The 17,372-nt window shown below is 34.8% G+C and overlaps 1 protein-coding gene across 1 annotated transcript in view; it reads left to right on the top strand.

Moving 5' to 3' along the window:
- LOC5568668 (transcription initiation factor IIA subunit 1) overlaps positions 1 to 17,372 on the top strand; it is a 57,123-nt gene that overhangs the window by 14,735 nt on the left and 25,016 nt on the right. The window contains exons 2-5 of the mRNA XM_021853114.1: positions 10,434 to 10,619; positions 10,743 to 10,760; positions 16,069 to 16,609; positions 16,673 to 16,909. Coding sequence (XP_021708806.1) covers positions 10,434 to 10,619; positions 10,743 to 10,760; positions 16,069 to 16,609; positions 16,673 to 16,909 — 982 coding nt within the window. The remainder of the gene's footprint in view (positions 1 to 10,433; positions 10,620 to 10,742; positions 10,761 to 16,068; positions 16,610 to 16,672; positions 16,910 to 17,372) is intronic.

The following is a 17,372-nucleotide window of genomic DNA, read 5'->3' as shown; positions in this document are numbered from 1 at the left end:
ATTTCATCAAAATTTTGTTGTTGCGGTTCACATTTCTCTTAAAAAAAATCCAAATCTGCATATATTTTTCAAAATTTTAATCAAGTTTCCACATCAGTTATTACAGTTATTGCTCCGACCATACATATAAAGTTTATTTCAGGAATTCTGTTCGAAGTCCAGCAAAGAATTTCTTCAAAACGTCTTGTAGGATTCAGAAACTGTAATTTTGTTTTAGTTATCTTAGCAATTTATCTAGAAAATTATTGGAAGAATTTTAGGAATTTATTTATATAGACGTTCTTTCAGCGATCCTCGTAGAAATTCATCAAGGCTAACTTTTAACTTCTTAAACATTTTTGAGAAAAAGATTAGTTATTAGTGTAGTATTTGGAGAAAATCATGAATGAACACACACATAGTTTTTTTTGTCATCAACTCGGCTGTGGGAATCTCGTTTTTTTTAATTTTAAGCACAACACACTTGGTTTTGCGAATATTCCAGGAGCATGACCACTTAAAAAGTCTTCGGCAAAATTGTTCAGTAGCTAAAAGGCTCTCATTATTTAAGACGATGTATGCCGTCATTGAAATTTGTACTGGGCATCGATGATAGCGGTTAATTCATCTCATGATTGTAAATTGAAGAAAATCACTTGGTTTTGCTTTGACATAGCTGAAAAAGTATCAGCATACTTTATGCATGTAAACGCAAGTAGTAATACTTTTCTGAATCAAAATTATTTATTTTGACTTTACATTGACTGAGTTTCATCACTTTCAAATTGCGAGCTGCAAAATAAAAATAGCTGCCAAAACGAAAGGCGGCGCTAGTGACCATAAAACATTTGTTTTGTAAATATCTCAGAAGCCTGATCACTTAGCAAGATGACGTCTTCGACAGGGTTGTTGGTTAGCTCAGTACTTCCCAAACTGTGCGCCGTAGCACTTCTCTAGGGGCGCCGCAAAAAAAAAATTGACTCGAAAATTGGTTCATAATCTTCAAAACCTCATCAAATTAATCGATCACTATTAGTTTGTACTTAACCTGATTGTAGCACAGTTAAATTTATATTCAAAAGAATATTTTTAATAAATGCTTGAAAGAAGCAATACCGCAGTAAACCAGTTGAAGTCTTCTGAAGAAACGATTATTTTTTACTCTAAATATTAGGTTATGACAATGGTGAAGACCTTCAAAAACTTTGCGATAATGTTTTTGCTACAAGCTTACTTTCCAATCAAACTTTGTGCAAATCTCTCACGCCTATTTTCAAAATATGGGCGGTAACTAGGATCAAGAAAAATAAAAATTTTGACACATTTTTGAAATTAAAAAAATGTGCTGACACAATCGCGCTATATGAACAGATTTTGGCAAAAAAAAGATAGTGAGATGTATTTCATACTTTTAAAAACATATGAATTGATCTTGAATGGAAATTATCGGAAGAAAAATTAGAAAAAACATGTAGGGTAACGTATATAACTTGGACATACATATAATTTGGACAGGCTGATCGTTCTACGCTCATTTTCAATGAGATGGTGAGCAATATATGTGCGGGAAATCATGTATTGCATTATTAATACACTATGCTACTTATTATTGATGACTATTTTCATAACAATTACAAATTGGCTTCAAAAATATCAAAATTGTAAATTGTATCAACAGAACATCTGTGAAACCTACGAATGCAAGAGGATGTACATTTCTAGAACATAGATCAAAATCAATAAAAGCGGTCAGAATTGGCATTCATAAAAAGTTTATAAGTAGCAATATGATAAAATATGTCTAAGCTTGAAGCTAAGTTTATCTAAAATCTTAACATGAGTATATAAGGCATAAATCAGGTGATGTCCAAAATAGATTATGGTTTTTGTTCAGTTGATATAATTTGGCCATCTAATGAAACACACTGGATTGTCGCATGCATGCATACTTGTAGGCGTATTCCGTGGATCTGATCGTATTTGCTTGCATTAAATTAAATTATTGATTATCACCAATATACACATCCAATTGGCGAAAAAATACATAAGTCACATGTAAACTTTCGAAACTTTATGATAAGACTGTCATTTTAAGAATCCATTGTATGGATATTGAGATAATACCCCTGTCCAAATTATATCCACATGAGGGTGTCCAAAATGTATATTTGGTGTCCGAAATGTATAACAGATAGGCCGCTAAAAAACGCTATTTTGGAAGTCAATGCTACAGTTGGTTAGCTTTTTCTCCCAGAAACTCAAAGTACAATGAGACATTAAGCATATAAGCAACATTACGTAATAAAATATTAGTATCTAATGCAGTTAATCGATCGCCCTTTTCAGACATGTCCTTAGCCTGTCCAAAATACATAATTCACCCTATTTTTTTCCAGGTTTTGACAAAGTTTCAAGAATAGAGCGTTACCTACAGATCTAAAATTCCATTTTTTCCTCCCTACTACCTCCCTACTACACATGTTTTGTATTCACTTCTGAAATGTTTATCAGGTTTTGAATGTTGATGTTCCTTTTTTCAAAATGATTGATATTTAACCCCACGTGATCGTTTCAAAAAACTAAAAGGTAACCAGGGTGTCTACTACCTGGAAAAACGTGGAAAACCTGGAATTATCAGGGAATTTTATTCAACCTGGAAAAAACCTGGAATTCTCAGGGAATTTCGGCCATAATCAAGGAAATTATTTTGAATTATTAATACTTACATGGTAGAATATACCCTTTTTGTGACACAAAATCTTTTCAATCGAAAAATTTTTCGGCTGCGCCGCTATCAAAACAGTGTCCTTTAATTTTATAGACATTTTTATTTACTCAACATAAAAAATATTTAACCAATATTGTAGAACTTTGCCAAGATGGTAAATGCAACTAAATTTCTCAGTTCCATTTAGTTTTTGTTCATAAGATGGTTGAGAGAATTCATTTTTTTTTCACAAAAATTTTTTCGCCTATTCTACAAAAATAATAAACTTTATAGGGAAAAAGCAAAAATTGTAACCAGGGATTGAATCCTGAGAAAATTGAGAGAATCGCTCACGTATCGCTCTCTGTAACTATCATAACATGCTGCACATTATGAGAGACTGTTAATCGTATACTGCTACAACTTTGATCAGATTGGGGGGACAGTAGTGTATGATAAAACCCCTCTAAACATGCTCTAATCCTGGGGGACACTATTGCTATTGGAAGTTCGTGGATTGTTTATCGTGCCAGTAAAGAAAAATAGCTATCCCCAACGGTAAACAAGCGAGTAAAATGGGTTTTATCATCGCTCTCTCTTTGGGGCTCTCGCTCGCTGCTTCCATTTATCAGACTTGTTACACCTTGCGATACAATGACGATCGTGGACCGCAACAGATGGGATGTTTTTTTTGCTTGCTTTGATCGTGCTTCATACTCAAATGAGAGCGAATTCTGCAAAGCCAGATTGTAACACATTTCGAAAAATAGTGCTTTTCTCAGGTAAGCAGGTCTCTTTGTAGACTCTTGGTCGCTATTTTGATGCAAGTCTTTGAAAAACTTTTATTTAATGTAAGGTCTCTAAAGTCTCCATTTTAAACAAAATGGTTTTTAAAGTCACTTTTTTGCCTTATTCTACTTGCAGTAAGTCCTTGAGGCTCAGAGAAACCTTCAGACTATTAGACAGTTTCACAAAAATCAAAATTTCTGGGATTCAACCAGTCACTCCCTAGTCCTAGTTGCAATACTAAAACAAACTACCAGACAAATTTTTATCCAATTTGGAGAAGATTAGAAGGTGCCTCAAGTCGGATTTATGTTTTTTGGCTATTTTTTACATTCCAAAAATTCTAACAAGAATTTGGAATAACGAAAATCAAAATAAATACCACTAGTTGAACGACCATTTCCAACCCTGATTTCTCCAAGATTTCATCTATGCAAAAATACAAAACGCCCTCCAAAGAAATTTTCCGGGTTAGTCGCTGATGTCCATAAATCTCAATTCCATTGTAATGGAAAGGCTATTCATTTCCTTAAGTTCGATTTTTTCCTTATATCTGACTTTGTGTTGTGATTAAAAGCATTTTCAGATCATTTTATCCCCTAATGCTACTACTAGATAACACGAAATATCGTTTCTTAGAGTTCAATTTGTCGAAACATTAATCTTAATTAAATCTTGTGTGGTGGTTCAAAGTAAACAAGTCAAAGATTAATTATGCAATCAAAGTCTCTGCGATTACCCATCACCTTGTGAAACGATCAGACTTTCAATGTTCAATAGTTCGAAATTTGGATTTTCGAGATATCGTGTTGTTGCATCAAGGGGATGATTTTATAGCATGCTTGGTTTTCGGAGAAATAAAACAAAATCGCATTTTATTGTTTTAAGTTCTTTAAACAGAATTTGTTTTAAAGTGCAAAATAAAAAAAATTATCATTAGGTTTTTTGTTTAAGTCATCTTAGTCGAAATCTTAAATAAATAAATTTTAAGTCATCTATAATGAAAAACTTGTCAAAAATTCATGTATTTTGGGTAATTTCTTGAACCTAATGAAATATTTTTTTTAACCTGGAAAAACCTGGAAATATCAGGGAATTTCATTGCCGTAAATGAGTAGACACCCTGGTAACGCAAACCTCAAATATAAGATCATAAAATTTAAAAACCAGACATAACGCTAAAAATTAGAGCGCTATAACGCTGACGTAGAGGAATCGATCGGTCAAGTTTTAGCTTCAATGGATATCTGGTTCTCGAGATCTGAGCTCTTGAAAATTTAAGGTTTGGCTTCAACTCACAAAAAAATGAAAAAACAAAGGTGAAATTTAAACAATATATTATGTTCGCAATATAAGAAGTAGAATTTGCTGTTTTAATAAAAGAATCAATGTGAACATCCAAGTTTGAAAGCTTGATGATTTTGTATTTTATTTCCAAATCATTATGATTTTGTATTTTGTTTATATTATTATTCTGTGCGAGACTGGATTCTCAACCTAATTTCCCAATATTGTTTTAGCTCAAAATTTTAATTTTTATTCGTTTTGTGATTTTGAAAATATTTTTCAAATTTTTCAAATGTAAACGAAAACTTTTTTCAATTTTCTGAACTAAAAGCTTAGAATTTCTTCGGTTTTCCATTGTTAATAGATTGATTAGACTATGGTCAAGCATATTATACAACCAGTGTCGTGGACTTTGTTGCCAAACGATAAAAAATGTCGGATGTCCAAAATGTATTGGTGTGTCCAAAATAATGAAAAACAATGCTTCACAATTCAATTATTTTCGACCTTTTTTGGATCCTACATAACCGTATGGGCATTTTTATCTCGTAGTTGAATTTTTTTTCTCTACATTTTGGCATGTTCTTTGACTTGGTTACGCTGTAGCAATTACCTAATTACCATCAGTACACCAGTATCCGCTCATGTTCCAGTAGCCCGCTCACACTGAAAAAAGATAAGTTTGCACAAGGTGAATTTGAAAACTATGGCCGCTATACGGTTGAAATCGACAAATTGAATCATACTGTGGACATTTGTTTGTGTATTTACTCAAATTACCTTACTTTTTAAGCTCGTGAGCGGGCTACTGGAACATGAGCGGGTACTGGTACGTTGACGGTAATTGGGACAAACAACTTTTTTTTTAATTTCTTTATTAGTATTATTCCCTGGGCTTGGAATTATATTTTCCAGGGAGCGATGAATTTTGATAATTGATCGCTGTTGTTAGTAGTTTTGATTAGATGTTGGGTGAATTTCAAAGCAATGGCAACCTCTTTATTACAAAATTTAGATTTTATCTTCTGACCTAAAGATTCTGGTTAAACTACTGTACTATGCAGTTGGGCTGCACTACGCTATCACTCATCAAAATTACTTTCACTTCGGGAAAATATAATTTCAAACTGGCGAGAAGATTACAGACTGAGGGTGGGTTAGGAGCACAATCAGACCCTTGAATGTGCAATGTGGGGTAGTAATTGGGAATGCCATTGACGGTTTGTAATCTTCTACGAGGTTTTCGAAAACCAACAGGGCGCGTGCACCGGGTTGCGGATAGGAGCAAAGGGAGATCAATAGCATCTACCTAAAATAATAGAGCAAAAAGCCGTTCCATGATTAGGTAATGTTTAGCGATCTTCTATGGTGTTCTAGTACTATAAAATTCTTCACTCACTGGGAATTCTGGCCTTGATAATATCCATAGTGATAAAAACATAAAATAATACCTAATACTGTAGTAATAAACGAAATAAAATCAATCTTCTATACTTGACAAGGTTTTGAAGACAATCAATGAGTGAAAGAACTACCTATTAGAAAAGCCACATCAGCTAAGGCTATACATATACAAATGTTGGTCATAGGGTCATGACGAGCATTCGGTATGTATGTCTATGATTGATTCTTATCTAATAGGAGCACTAGAAGACCACGCGGACAATTTCGAAACAAATTATTTTTATACATCGGTCTTATGATCCGAAAGGCTCAGCTATGCTGTAATGTCATTTTTTAAGCTATTCATTACTGCTGTTTAATTGTTTATTATTCTAACAAAACTACATAATTACTCATTACTAATCACTGTTCCTATATTCTCTCTTTCTCACCTTCTTATCTGTTGCATGATTATGATCATTACTAATATAATGCATGAGCATGCACAATAAGAATAATTTCAGAATTGTAAGCAGTCAATGGATAACTGGATAGAATAGCTTCGAAAAGGGTGCTCAAAACAGAATAATTCTGGTCAGGGAAGTATAAACATCATGAGTAAGTAACACATTTCATTTTAATAATATCATATATTTTTATATAAATCAGCACCGCCAATCAGTGAATTGAATTATAATTTTATATCTGTACATGATAAAAACAGATAAAGTTTGTAAAGTTGTCTTAGTTGTACATCGATTGAATTGCGTTCTTTTTAGTAATGTTCAATCATTAGCAAAAGCTTCTAAAGCGTCGCATCGTGCCATCAGCAGTTCTTAGCATCACTCTCATATTGTTATAAATTTCTATAGAGCGATCAGCTAATTCTTTCTTACTTGTACAATGGTTTCGAATTTTAATAAATCAAACCAAACTCCAAAACTCAAATTAAATTGCTCTCAGCACATTTACATTTTGCAGCATTAATCGCATTACTGTGTCAAGTCTTCTCCAATTTCCTATACCCTACCCCAACCCTTCCTATCATTTCCGATGGTGTTCAAGTGGTCCGCATAGACTATTACGGCCATTACCTATCCCTTCCCCCGGCTTTGGACTGACTTGCGCTCTCATTGCCCCACCAAACGCTGCAAAATGAAATGAAATGAAATTTCTTTATTAGTATTATTCCAAACATTACATTCATTTCTCATATCTAGGCGTTCTGTGTTATTAGACAACACTATCATCCTAATTTGGTAAAACAAATTCAAGATTTTATTAACAACATATTACAATTCATTTGCCGTAGCAGTTCAGATTTTTTACAGGTGAGTTGATTTCATCTGCTTATAGTAGAAAAAAAAACGCTTTGAATATACTTAACCTAACTTAACCTGAACATATAACGCATTAATCGTGGCAAAAGAAGATTGTAACGATTTTTGCCTGAAATTATTAATTATTTTATTTGACATTTGTTCCAATGTTTCAACATTGGATATTCAGGGTGGCCACCGAACCGGAAAAAGCGGGAAAAAGACGGGAAATTGAATCCACCGGGAAAAAGACCGGAAAAACCGGGAATTTGAGAAGATCACCGGGAAAATCGTTTTGAACGAACATCTTCAAGCTGTAATCTACAAAATTACCTCCAAAATAAATTATAGAAAGAAGTTATGTTTAATGACATTCTCATGGCATCTGCAATTTCGAAATAATTTGAAACATTAATTATTTAATTTCTAGTATCCTACATCATATTTCTTTAAAACTGTTTCACTTTTTTCTAAGCAACGTTTCAAAATATTTTTTTGAATTTTTGTTCTCGCACTGTCAGTGCTAATATTTTTTAACTTTTCTCTATTTATTTTACTCGACGTTTTGAATCAAAGTTCAATTACTTATTGCAGATTGGTTAGCACTCTTCTGTAATTGCTGTATACTACAACCAATCTTGAAAACAAGCCTTTATTTATACATTTTTTTAATATGTCACTTGTTATCTAGTCGACAAAGTTTTGAATAAGGGCGCATTTACGATTTTAATAACGATCAAGCTGTTACTGCTAATATAAAATATGTAGAATAAAATGTGTACAAAAAGCATTACGAGAGGGTGGATGGATATCAAAAATGATAATCTTCGGTGTTGTTAAAATTGTGAGTGAGCCCTATGTAAGTGCTTCTACATGTGCGGATTTGTTTCATCCATACCTTGAATTTGTTTGCTTTAGAGAAGAAAATTCAATGGTTTAAGAATTGAAATATTTAAATTACGTTCAAGAACTACTTGGGCTTCTTGATGATTTACTTAGACACCTGGGGCTTTTGTCGGCCATATTATCTAAAATTATGCATTAGGATGCGCTTAAGGTGATTATATATCAAAGCCAATCCTTGAAATTTGATAAAAATCAACGAAGATTCTACCCAGCAAGTATCAATGTAGGCGAGGGTAGATTGAGTATTTTCGTCCCTGATTCTAACAATGTATGTTGGAAAATTAAAATTTTTAATGTTACAGCTCTAGAAGAGCAAGACCAGTAGAATAGCCTTTAGATTTGTTGGAACGGATCAAATTTGTTACACGTAAAAGTTGATAGGTGGCTGAAAAAGTATCAGCATACTTTATATATGTTGGCGTGTACAGTGATACTTTTTCAAGTCAATATAAACTATCAAGAATTAGTTTTATTACTTTGAATTTTCACGCAGAAAAGTCATCAATGCTGACAAACCGAATGACGGGCTACTTCGCCTTAAAACATGGATCTCGTAGTTCATAAGCACAACATTGACGAATACGCACAAACGGAAACACTCACATTATTTTAGCGTTGTCAACGCTAATTGGCTCTGTCGCGCAAAAACGAAACAAAACATAAAGTAGGGTTTCAATGCTAGTAATGGACCCCTTAGTAGCTGAAATTCATTCTAGACGCTTTTCCGCAATGATATCTCAGACGCATATACGTTTTGTGGAGTCTAACAACAAATTCAATGTCTTTACTTCATAGTACGTCTATGAAACATACAAAATCATTCGATTTTTCCAGCGAAATTTGCATTTGAAAAACTGTTGTCCGAATGCCTATTATGGACCCTCCCGGGGTCCATAATAGGATTGTTTACAAATTTGACGTTGCGTATTATGGACCCTCCATTTGATTCCCATGTAATCCGGCTCGCTGTCGACGAGCCTATTATGGACCCACCTGGAAATGCGTATTATGGACCCTCTTGTGTGGTTTCATTTACAAAACTGTTCAAATATCTGTATTTATGCATCTCAAACCAAATATTTTGCCTGAAAGTGCTGACTAACAATGTAATCGAAGTTCCCCCGGTGGATTTTCATAGGAATAAAGTTGCTTTGAGTGTTAATTTTCTGTTTTTCTGTAGGGGGTCCATAATACGCAAAGGGTCCATAACCGGCATCGACTCCCTACATTATAGGACCAAATCTATCGCTGATAAGAAAGAACATGACATTGAGTGTTTGCGCGGCAGACAGACACCTTGGTGGAGAAACTCACATGCAGTATGAACCACCATCATTAATGATATATCCATTCACCGTGTTGGAAAAATTTAATTGCAATTTACTCGATGATGATTATCCGATGTTGATTGCAGATTCAACCTAGATATGGTATTTCAATTAAAAAAATGTTATCTACTCGTACATAGTATCGTAATATATATGTTTTTGGAAATCTTGATTTGTATCTAGGTTCGAATCGTTACATGCAATGTTGGAATAATTTCGAATTTGAACAGCATATCACTAATGAGTAATATTTTAGATCAAAGCGTTAATTATTAGTCGAAAATTTAACCCTTTGTCTGTCATCAGGCCAAAAGGTCAAAGGGCGCATTTGCGACAAATATTAGCGAAAAAGGAGCCGAAAACTAAAAAAATAACTATCATGCATAATTTTGATTGAATGATTATTATATGATTCAGTAAGAAAACGTTCTTATACACAACAATCAGCAGAAAACCGATTTGTTTACAATTTGGACTTGAGGCCTTTTCTATTGATTGTCTTTAAATGCGTTTTGCCTGTACATCCTACAACACTCGACGGTTGAAACGTTTATCAATGTTTGAAAATTATAAATGAATCCTTTTCGATATCATATAATAGGGTAATCAATAAGTGCTGCAAAATTCATAGCAATTCAATGGAAGTAAATGACAAATGACTGATGCCGCGGAATAATTTATTTAGATTGCAGTCAACTTCCACCGACGCTTTGCTAATTCGATCGCTTTTGTTTTCAGCTCAAACTGTACAACACTGTTATTGATGATGTTATTGCCGGCGTGCGAGATGCATTCCTCGACGAGGGAGTTGACGAACAGGTGCTACAGGAGATGAAACAGGTATGGACGGCAAAATTGATGGCGAGCAAGGCCGTCGAAACGACTCCAGACCCTTCGGATCAGCCACCGTCAATTCTAGCGAAGGTAGGATAATTTTAGATTTTGGGATGGGAATAAGAATTTAAACATGTGTAGCATAATACATTTTAAAATATTGTTTCTTTTTCTTTTCACTTTTTCTGTTACGGCAATTGCAATCATCATCAGTCCGTGTCGAACTCAAAGGTATGTATGTTCCCTTTGCATAATTTATTTGGTAAAAGTAAACTCAAGATGCCATAAAACTTGTCGGGGAAGCATGATTAGGGGAGAAAGTGTCTCAAGGCTAACCATAAAAATCAACTTTTGCTAGGATTCTAGAACTTGAAATCGATATGTGGGATATCGAGTTATTGAAAGTTGACTATATATTATAAACTATTTGGCAATCCAAATCGTATAGTATACAAAACATCCTCAAACCTTCATATTAGACATACTTTGGTAAAAGTTGCACGCTCCCATATCGATTACCTAAATACAGTCGACTCTCCACATCTCGATATCTCTCCCTATGTCGATAATTGCTTCGGTCCCTTCGTTCGGCATATATTTTCAATCTCCATATCTCGATATCTCCCTATCTCGATGTGATTTTCGTTCCCGATTTTATCTCCGTATGTCGATATGTCCATTATCAAAGGTAACTGGACTGGATTTTAGGGATTCAAAACAATTTGCGAAGACAAAATGACGTCCGTTTGTTTTTGATTTTCCTGGTAATGGAGTGATTTTCAATCTAGTATTCTATAAAAATTTGTTCTTTGTCTCGATCTCTCCCTATCTCGATGGTCCCTTCGATATCGAGATGTGGAGAGGCGACTGTAGATTGTTTAAACATGCTTGCAAAAATGTCGTTTATTGTATGGAAAAAGTATAATACACACTTAAAATAAATCGCAGTATCCTGTGAAATAAATCACCGAATTCGAACTGTAAACAAAAAAATACAGATTTTCCTGTGAAATCTATTATTTCACCGAAAAAAAACCGTGAAATCGACTATTTTAACGTAAAAAATCCGTGAAACAAACAATTTTACTGTAACCCTGTGAAATACTAACGAACAGTTCGGTAAAAGCATTATTTTCACCGAACTTCTGTGAAATCGTGTGACAGCCGCTCTGGCAGGCATGAGCTTCCTTTTGTTTCAGTTTTTGCACACCATTATCAAGCAGTGAAAGCTGGCTTAGTGGTAGCAAGCCTGCTTCCTGATCGGAAGGGCGGGAGATCGATTCCCAGTGGAACCGTTTTCTTGTTTTTCTTTATGATTTTGTTCAATCATTTTACAGATTGTTCGGTGATTTTTCACCGAACCTTCAGCTGTTGAGATTACGGTGAAATTTCACCGTAATCCGTATTTTTTTTAAGTGTGTACTATTCCAAGTACATTTGAACATCGAAAGGATTTTGAAGTTCATTGATTAGTATTCTGAAGACTCATGTCTGTAAACCCCTTCTAGCACTATACCGAATAGCGACTTCCGCTTTTTTACTAGCCTATGTCTATACAGCGTCATCTGATGTTCTATACAGCGCACTTCTTCCGACATTAGGTTTAACGTACAGGGAAGGCAGCGCTAGTAAGAAAGCGGAAGGCGTTATTCGGTTTAGTGCTAGAAAAGATGTAAAAAGGCTCAACAATCCATTTTTTTATAAAAAAAAATGTTTTTGAGTATCATTTTACGGTATTTCCGATGGCAAGTGCAATTCAATGATGCATTCTTGCAAAAACTGGTCTGGAAAAAATCTGTAAAACGATGATGGTAATTTATTGTAAATAAAGCAGATAAACTTGTATGCATATTGACTGATACCTATTATATAATGCACAGACAAATGTACGTCTCATTCTCGTCGTTGTCCGTAGACAACCTTTCTAACGGACGATTAAATTCAAAATACAATTCGTTTATTGGAAAATAACAAATAAAGAATATATACCGAGATGCGGAAAAAGACATAGTATACACTACCCACCAAGAGTATGGAATCGTTGCAATGCTGAGTATTGCAGCACTTTTAAGTTTAGCATCACCCCAACTCCTACGATAAAAACTTTTTCAAAAAAATAAAAATAAAATAAAAAAAATCACAGGGTCTCAAAGACATATTTTTAGAGATGACCTCAAAAATACATTGATCTAGCATCGCAAAATCACGAGATAATATTCATTTTAGGTGATGCTAAACTTTTGAAGGTGCTGCAATATTCAGTATGACTGGGACACGATTATATGAAAAAAAAAACAAATATATTCTCGCTCCAGTCCACTTTTTGGATTGCATTTGGGTCCCATAATAACTGTGCAAAATTTCAGCTTAATCGGTGAAACTATATTTTAGCGCCAGCCGTTCAAAATTTGTATGCGATTTACTATGGGAAAACTTACATTTGCAAAGAAAAATCGCCAGAGGTGGCCCGTTGACTTTTATAAAAATTCTGAACACAGATCTCGATAGCTATTTCTACGATGAACAACATTGCCAAAGACCGCAAAGCAATTTGATGCTTGTGAAAGAAGTTATTAAGCATAGACTATCCGGAAAATTTGGCCGATTTTGTTATTATTGTTATTCTGTTAATCAACGTCGCCTTGCCAATAGGTTTTCATTGAATAACTTTTTTCACAAATGTCGGATTGTTCCGCGGTCTTCGGCAATATTCTTCATCGTAAAAGTACCTATCGGGGTCTGTGTTCAGTATTTTTATAGAGGTCAATGGGCGACCTCTGACGATTTTTCTTTGCAAAAGTAAGTTTTCCCATAGTAAATCCCATACAAACTTTGAACTGCTGGTGCTAAAATATAGTTTCTCCGATCGAGCTGAAAGTTTGCGCAGTTGGTATGGGACCTAAATGCAATCCAAAAAGTGGACAGAATGCAATATGAGTTGCAATACGCTATTCCATTCTTATGATGGGTAGTGTACATTCTCATTGAAAAATAACCATCATCGTTTTACAAATTTCTAGATCATTTTTTCGCCTAAAATTTATGCAATTTTCGTGTAAATCTGTCGTTGTACTGCACTTACTATCTGGAATGCCTTACAATGATTTTTAGAAAGATTATTTGAGATTATTTTATTTAGATTATTTAGATTATTTGAGCACCAGCAAAATATCGGACAACACATTTGCAACTTTTTCGGTTTTCCATACAAAATGATCAACTTTGGTAAGCTGGATCTCAGTTATTTATGGGCCGATTTAAATGAAATTTTCACAGAACATCAGACATAACATGAATTTCAACATATATTTTTGAATAATTTTTCAAATTACAAGTTTAAAACTAATAACAATTTTACTAAAGTGTAATTTTCGACGAAAAACATAAAACTATTTATTTGAAAATCTAATAGACCTACCAAAAACTGGTTTCAGCAAACTTATTCATCTCGGCAAAATCTACAACTGAAGATACCGTAATGATATTCCTTCAATTTGTTAAGTTATGCCAATTATAAAAATAGTCAAAAAATCACTTTAGTTAAACCATTATTACTTTAAAAGTAAACTCATGTTTGGAAATCACTTAAAAATATATGTTGAAATTAAAGTTATTTCTTCAGCACTGTAAAAATTCAGATCGGTCCATAAATGACTCAGATCTAACCCTCTAAAGTTGACCATTTTATATTAAAAATAGAAAAAGTTGCAACTGTTTTGTCCAATACTGTAAGTTTTTTTTTTTTATTATTGATGATTTCATGGTGGATTCTTGTTCTTTAATGGATCATTAAAATAACCAAAACGGCCGCTATGGAAAGCATAGATAGCGCCACCGTAGCCTTGTGTGTTTGACAGAACAGCAATGCTGTCACAATGTTAAATCCCATATACAGTGGCGCCTTTGTTTTGATGCGGTGAGCAATGACAAAAACTACATTCAATGATCCATTGCAATGATATGCAAAATCAAAGTGACACTAAAGTACAATAAATGAAATTGCAATGAACGAATTTCACTGTTTATGCTAGGTGATCTTTAAGAAATCAGAGGATCTTTCAATAGTCATTACATGAGTTCTCTTCTACAGAAATCCATATTTCCTTTAAAAATACACCACGGATTTGTTTTTCTGTGAATTCCTACAAAAAGAACTGAAAATATTTTTGAACAATTTCCTGAAATAATTTCTGGATTAATTCTTAATCCTTATGAAAATTTTGCTAAAATCATCATTACACTGAGAATAGCAGTTGAAAACACTAAAGAGTAATGTGGGCAAAAGTTTCTTTTCGACATTTCTAGCTTTTTCGAATTGGTAGTTCGAATACTATTCAAGTACATCCGATTCTGCATTTGTACGGAGGATGCGTACCGTGCAAAAAAAAGTTTTCAGTTCAAAATTTAAAAAAAAGTGCAAAAAGTAACACCATTTCTCAACGTTTTATGCAAAAATAAGGTTTTGGCGAAAAAAAAAATGCATGAAAATTTGTTTTGCACGGCCGTGTAAAAATTATCCGTGCAAAAACAGAATCGAGTGTAAGGAAATATTAAGTTTTGAGAATGTTATAGCGATTTGTTGTTTAGACGTGAAATATTATCAAATTTGTTAAGGAAGGCGTAGCCAGGCCTATCGTAAGGGTGTTTTAAGATTTATTGGTTTTTGTATAAATGTTAGGAAACCAAATTTGGTCCATAGTGCCTCTAAATTTTGATAAATATGCCTGATCGTGTGAAAAAAGTTTCCAAAATTTCACATTTTACCTAAATTTTGCGAAAGTACATTACGCCATAACATTTTGGCAGCCTAATTTTACATGTGCTTCGAATATTTCGCGCATTCTATTTTACCATGGCACCATTTTGACAGTAAAATTTACTATGTCCTTGTTAAAAACTTGCAGCACGTCAGACTCGAACCAAGTACCTTGCGATTGTCAAGCGTAAACACTTGCCGTACAAAAATTCAATGCAAATCTCATGCATAGATTGAGAGTGGTAGATTTTCTGAAAAAATCTATTGAAGAGAAATTGGGAATCTGTAAAATCTTGGTTGAACTAAAAACAAACTGTGAGGTCTAATATTAAAATAAGAAATTAATTCTTAGAGTCTTCAAAGTAAAACTTGGACAAAATCCACATAAAATGTATTGAATAATCACTAGATCCTGATCCTAAGTATAGTGAGACCTTTTTTGAGAAAATTCTGCAGTAATCTATGAATAATTCCATGGAACAATTTATGAAGTGGAAAAGATCCTGGTTGAATACTCTGAATTGTTTTGAACTACATTCTTATAGCCATTTTTTAGAGATCCGTGAAATCATCGTAGTAAAAAATAAGGAAAACTAAGGGAATGGATGGATCAATTTCTGATGAAAATCACGAGAAATACTCCGAAGTACTCTTTTAGAAAACGTTTAGTCGGACTTTTTTGGAATCCTTATAATTTTTTCTGGAGTATGTTGGCTTGGTTTATATTATCTTATTGAACGGTTACTTAAAATATATTCTTATTATATCCTTTTACTTTTTTAGTCCAATGGTACCAAAAAGGCGAAAGCTGCGGCTGCAGCTGCTGCCGCCGCCGCCAACCAGGAAAACCAGAATGGAACCGCAAAATCAACCACCACCAACACAACACCCGCTATTCAACCAGCTGCTGTCAAGCCCGAACCGGTGACTGAAACGCAACAAATGTTACCAGCAGTTCAACATCAACAGCAGCCGCAACAACTTCAACCACCACCACTAGCACAGGCTCATCCCTCGTTGCCACAACCTGCTGCAGTACAACCACCACCAGCACAACAGCCAGCCGCTCCGGCAGCAGTCGTGGCCGCTCTTGATCCCAATAAAATGGTCGCAATTCAGATAACCCTACCAGCACTGCCAAACGTACCAAACTCACAACCCAGAGTACTGACAATTCAGGTACCGGCATCTGCGCTCCAAGAGAATCAACTACAGCAAGTACTCACTGGACCCATCATCACCTCAATCATGCCTCTACCGCCACAAATTGCCTCGTCGGTCCTTCAGCAGCATGTAAATTCATATCTGCAAAACAACACAATGAGTAATGTTACTCACAATTATCATTCGTGAACTGTTCTCATCAAACTTCCCTTCCCTTCCATAGACACAATTCAAATTCACAAACAGATGGATGGAGCTTACGATATGCATATGGACACAACTGCTGAGGTAGACCACCAGGCTCCGGTGTTTGCGCTTTCCGAAGTGTTAGATCACCATCTGTTATCCAGAATGGCACACAATGAAACGATAGTATCTCAAACCGATTCTGTTCCATCGACATCGGGAACCTGCGCAGAAGGAGCAATCCGTAAGAAGAAGTTCAAAAACCGCAGGAGAGGTAAGTGAAATGAAAAAATACTGGATGCTCTTCGTAGAGCCTCCCCAGTTATGGATAACTCACAGATATGGATCAGTCTTGACTTAACACAGAATTTCTCATGAAATTGCAGCGTAGATACGCAAAAGATGAGGTTTCGTTGCTTATAATGGACCCTTTAGTAGCCGAAATTCATTCCCGATGCTTATCCGCAATACTATTTTAGACCCCCTGAGAAGGTAACTCAGGGAGTGTGGGGATGATGCCGCACCAACGACAACCCACTAAAGCCCATGCGCTGTACTTGAGCAATTTTTGTTGAATTGCTCCAGTGGTGTACAGAGCACCGACATTAACCTTGTCCTTAGACCCTTATCACCCTGGAACCACCTTACGGTATTTCTTCGGGGAGGGGCCAGTGCATATAGTACAACACATGTAGCAGAAGTGGCCTAGGCATACTGCTTCATTGTCATGGATTTTA

The sequence above is a fragment of the Aedes aegypti genome, chromosome 3 (assembly GCF_002204515.2).
Source record: "Aedes aegypti strain LVP_AGWG chromosome 3, AaegL5.0 Primary Assembly, whole genome shotgun sequence".
NCBI classification, from domain to species: Eukaryota; Metazoa; Arthropoda; class Insecta; order Diptera; family Culicidae; genus Aedes; species Aedes aegypti.
Note: the sequence above shows the minus strand (reverse complement) of the source record. Positions and strands in the feature narration are given on the sequence as shown.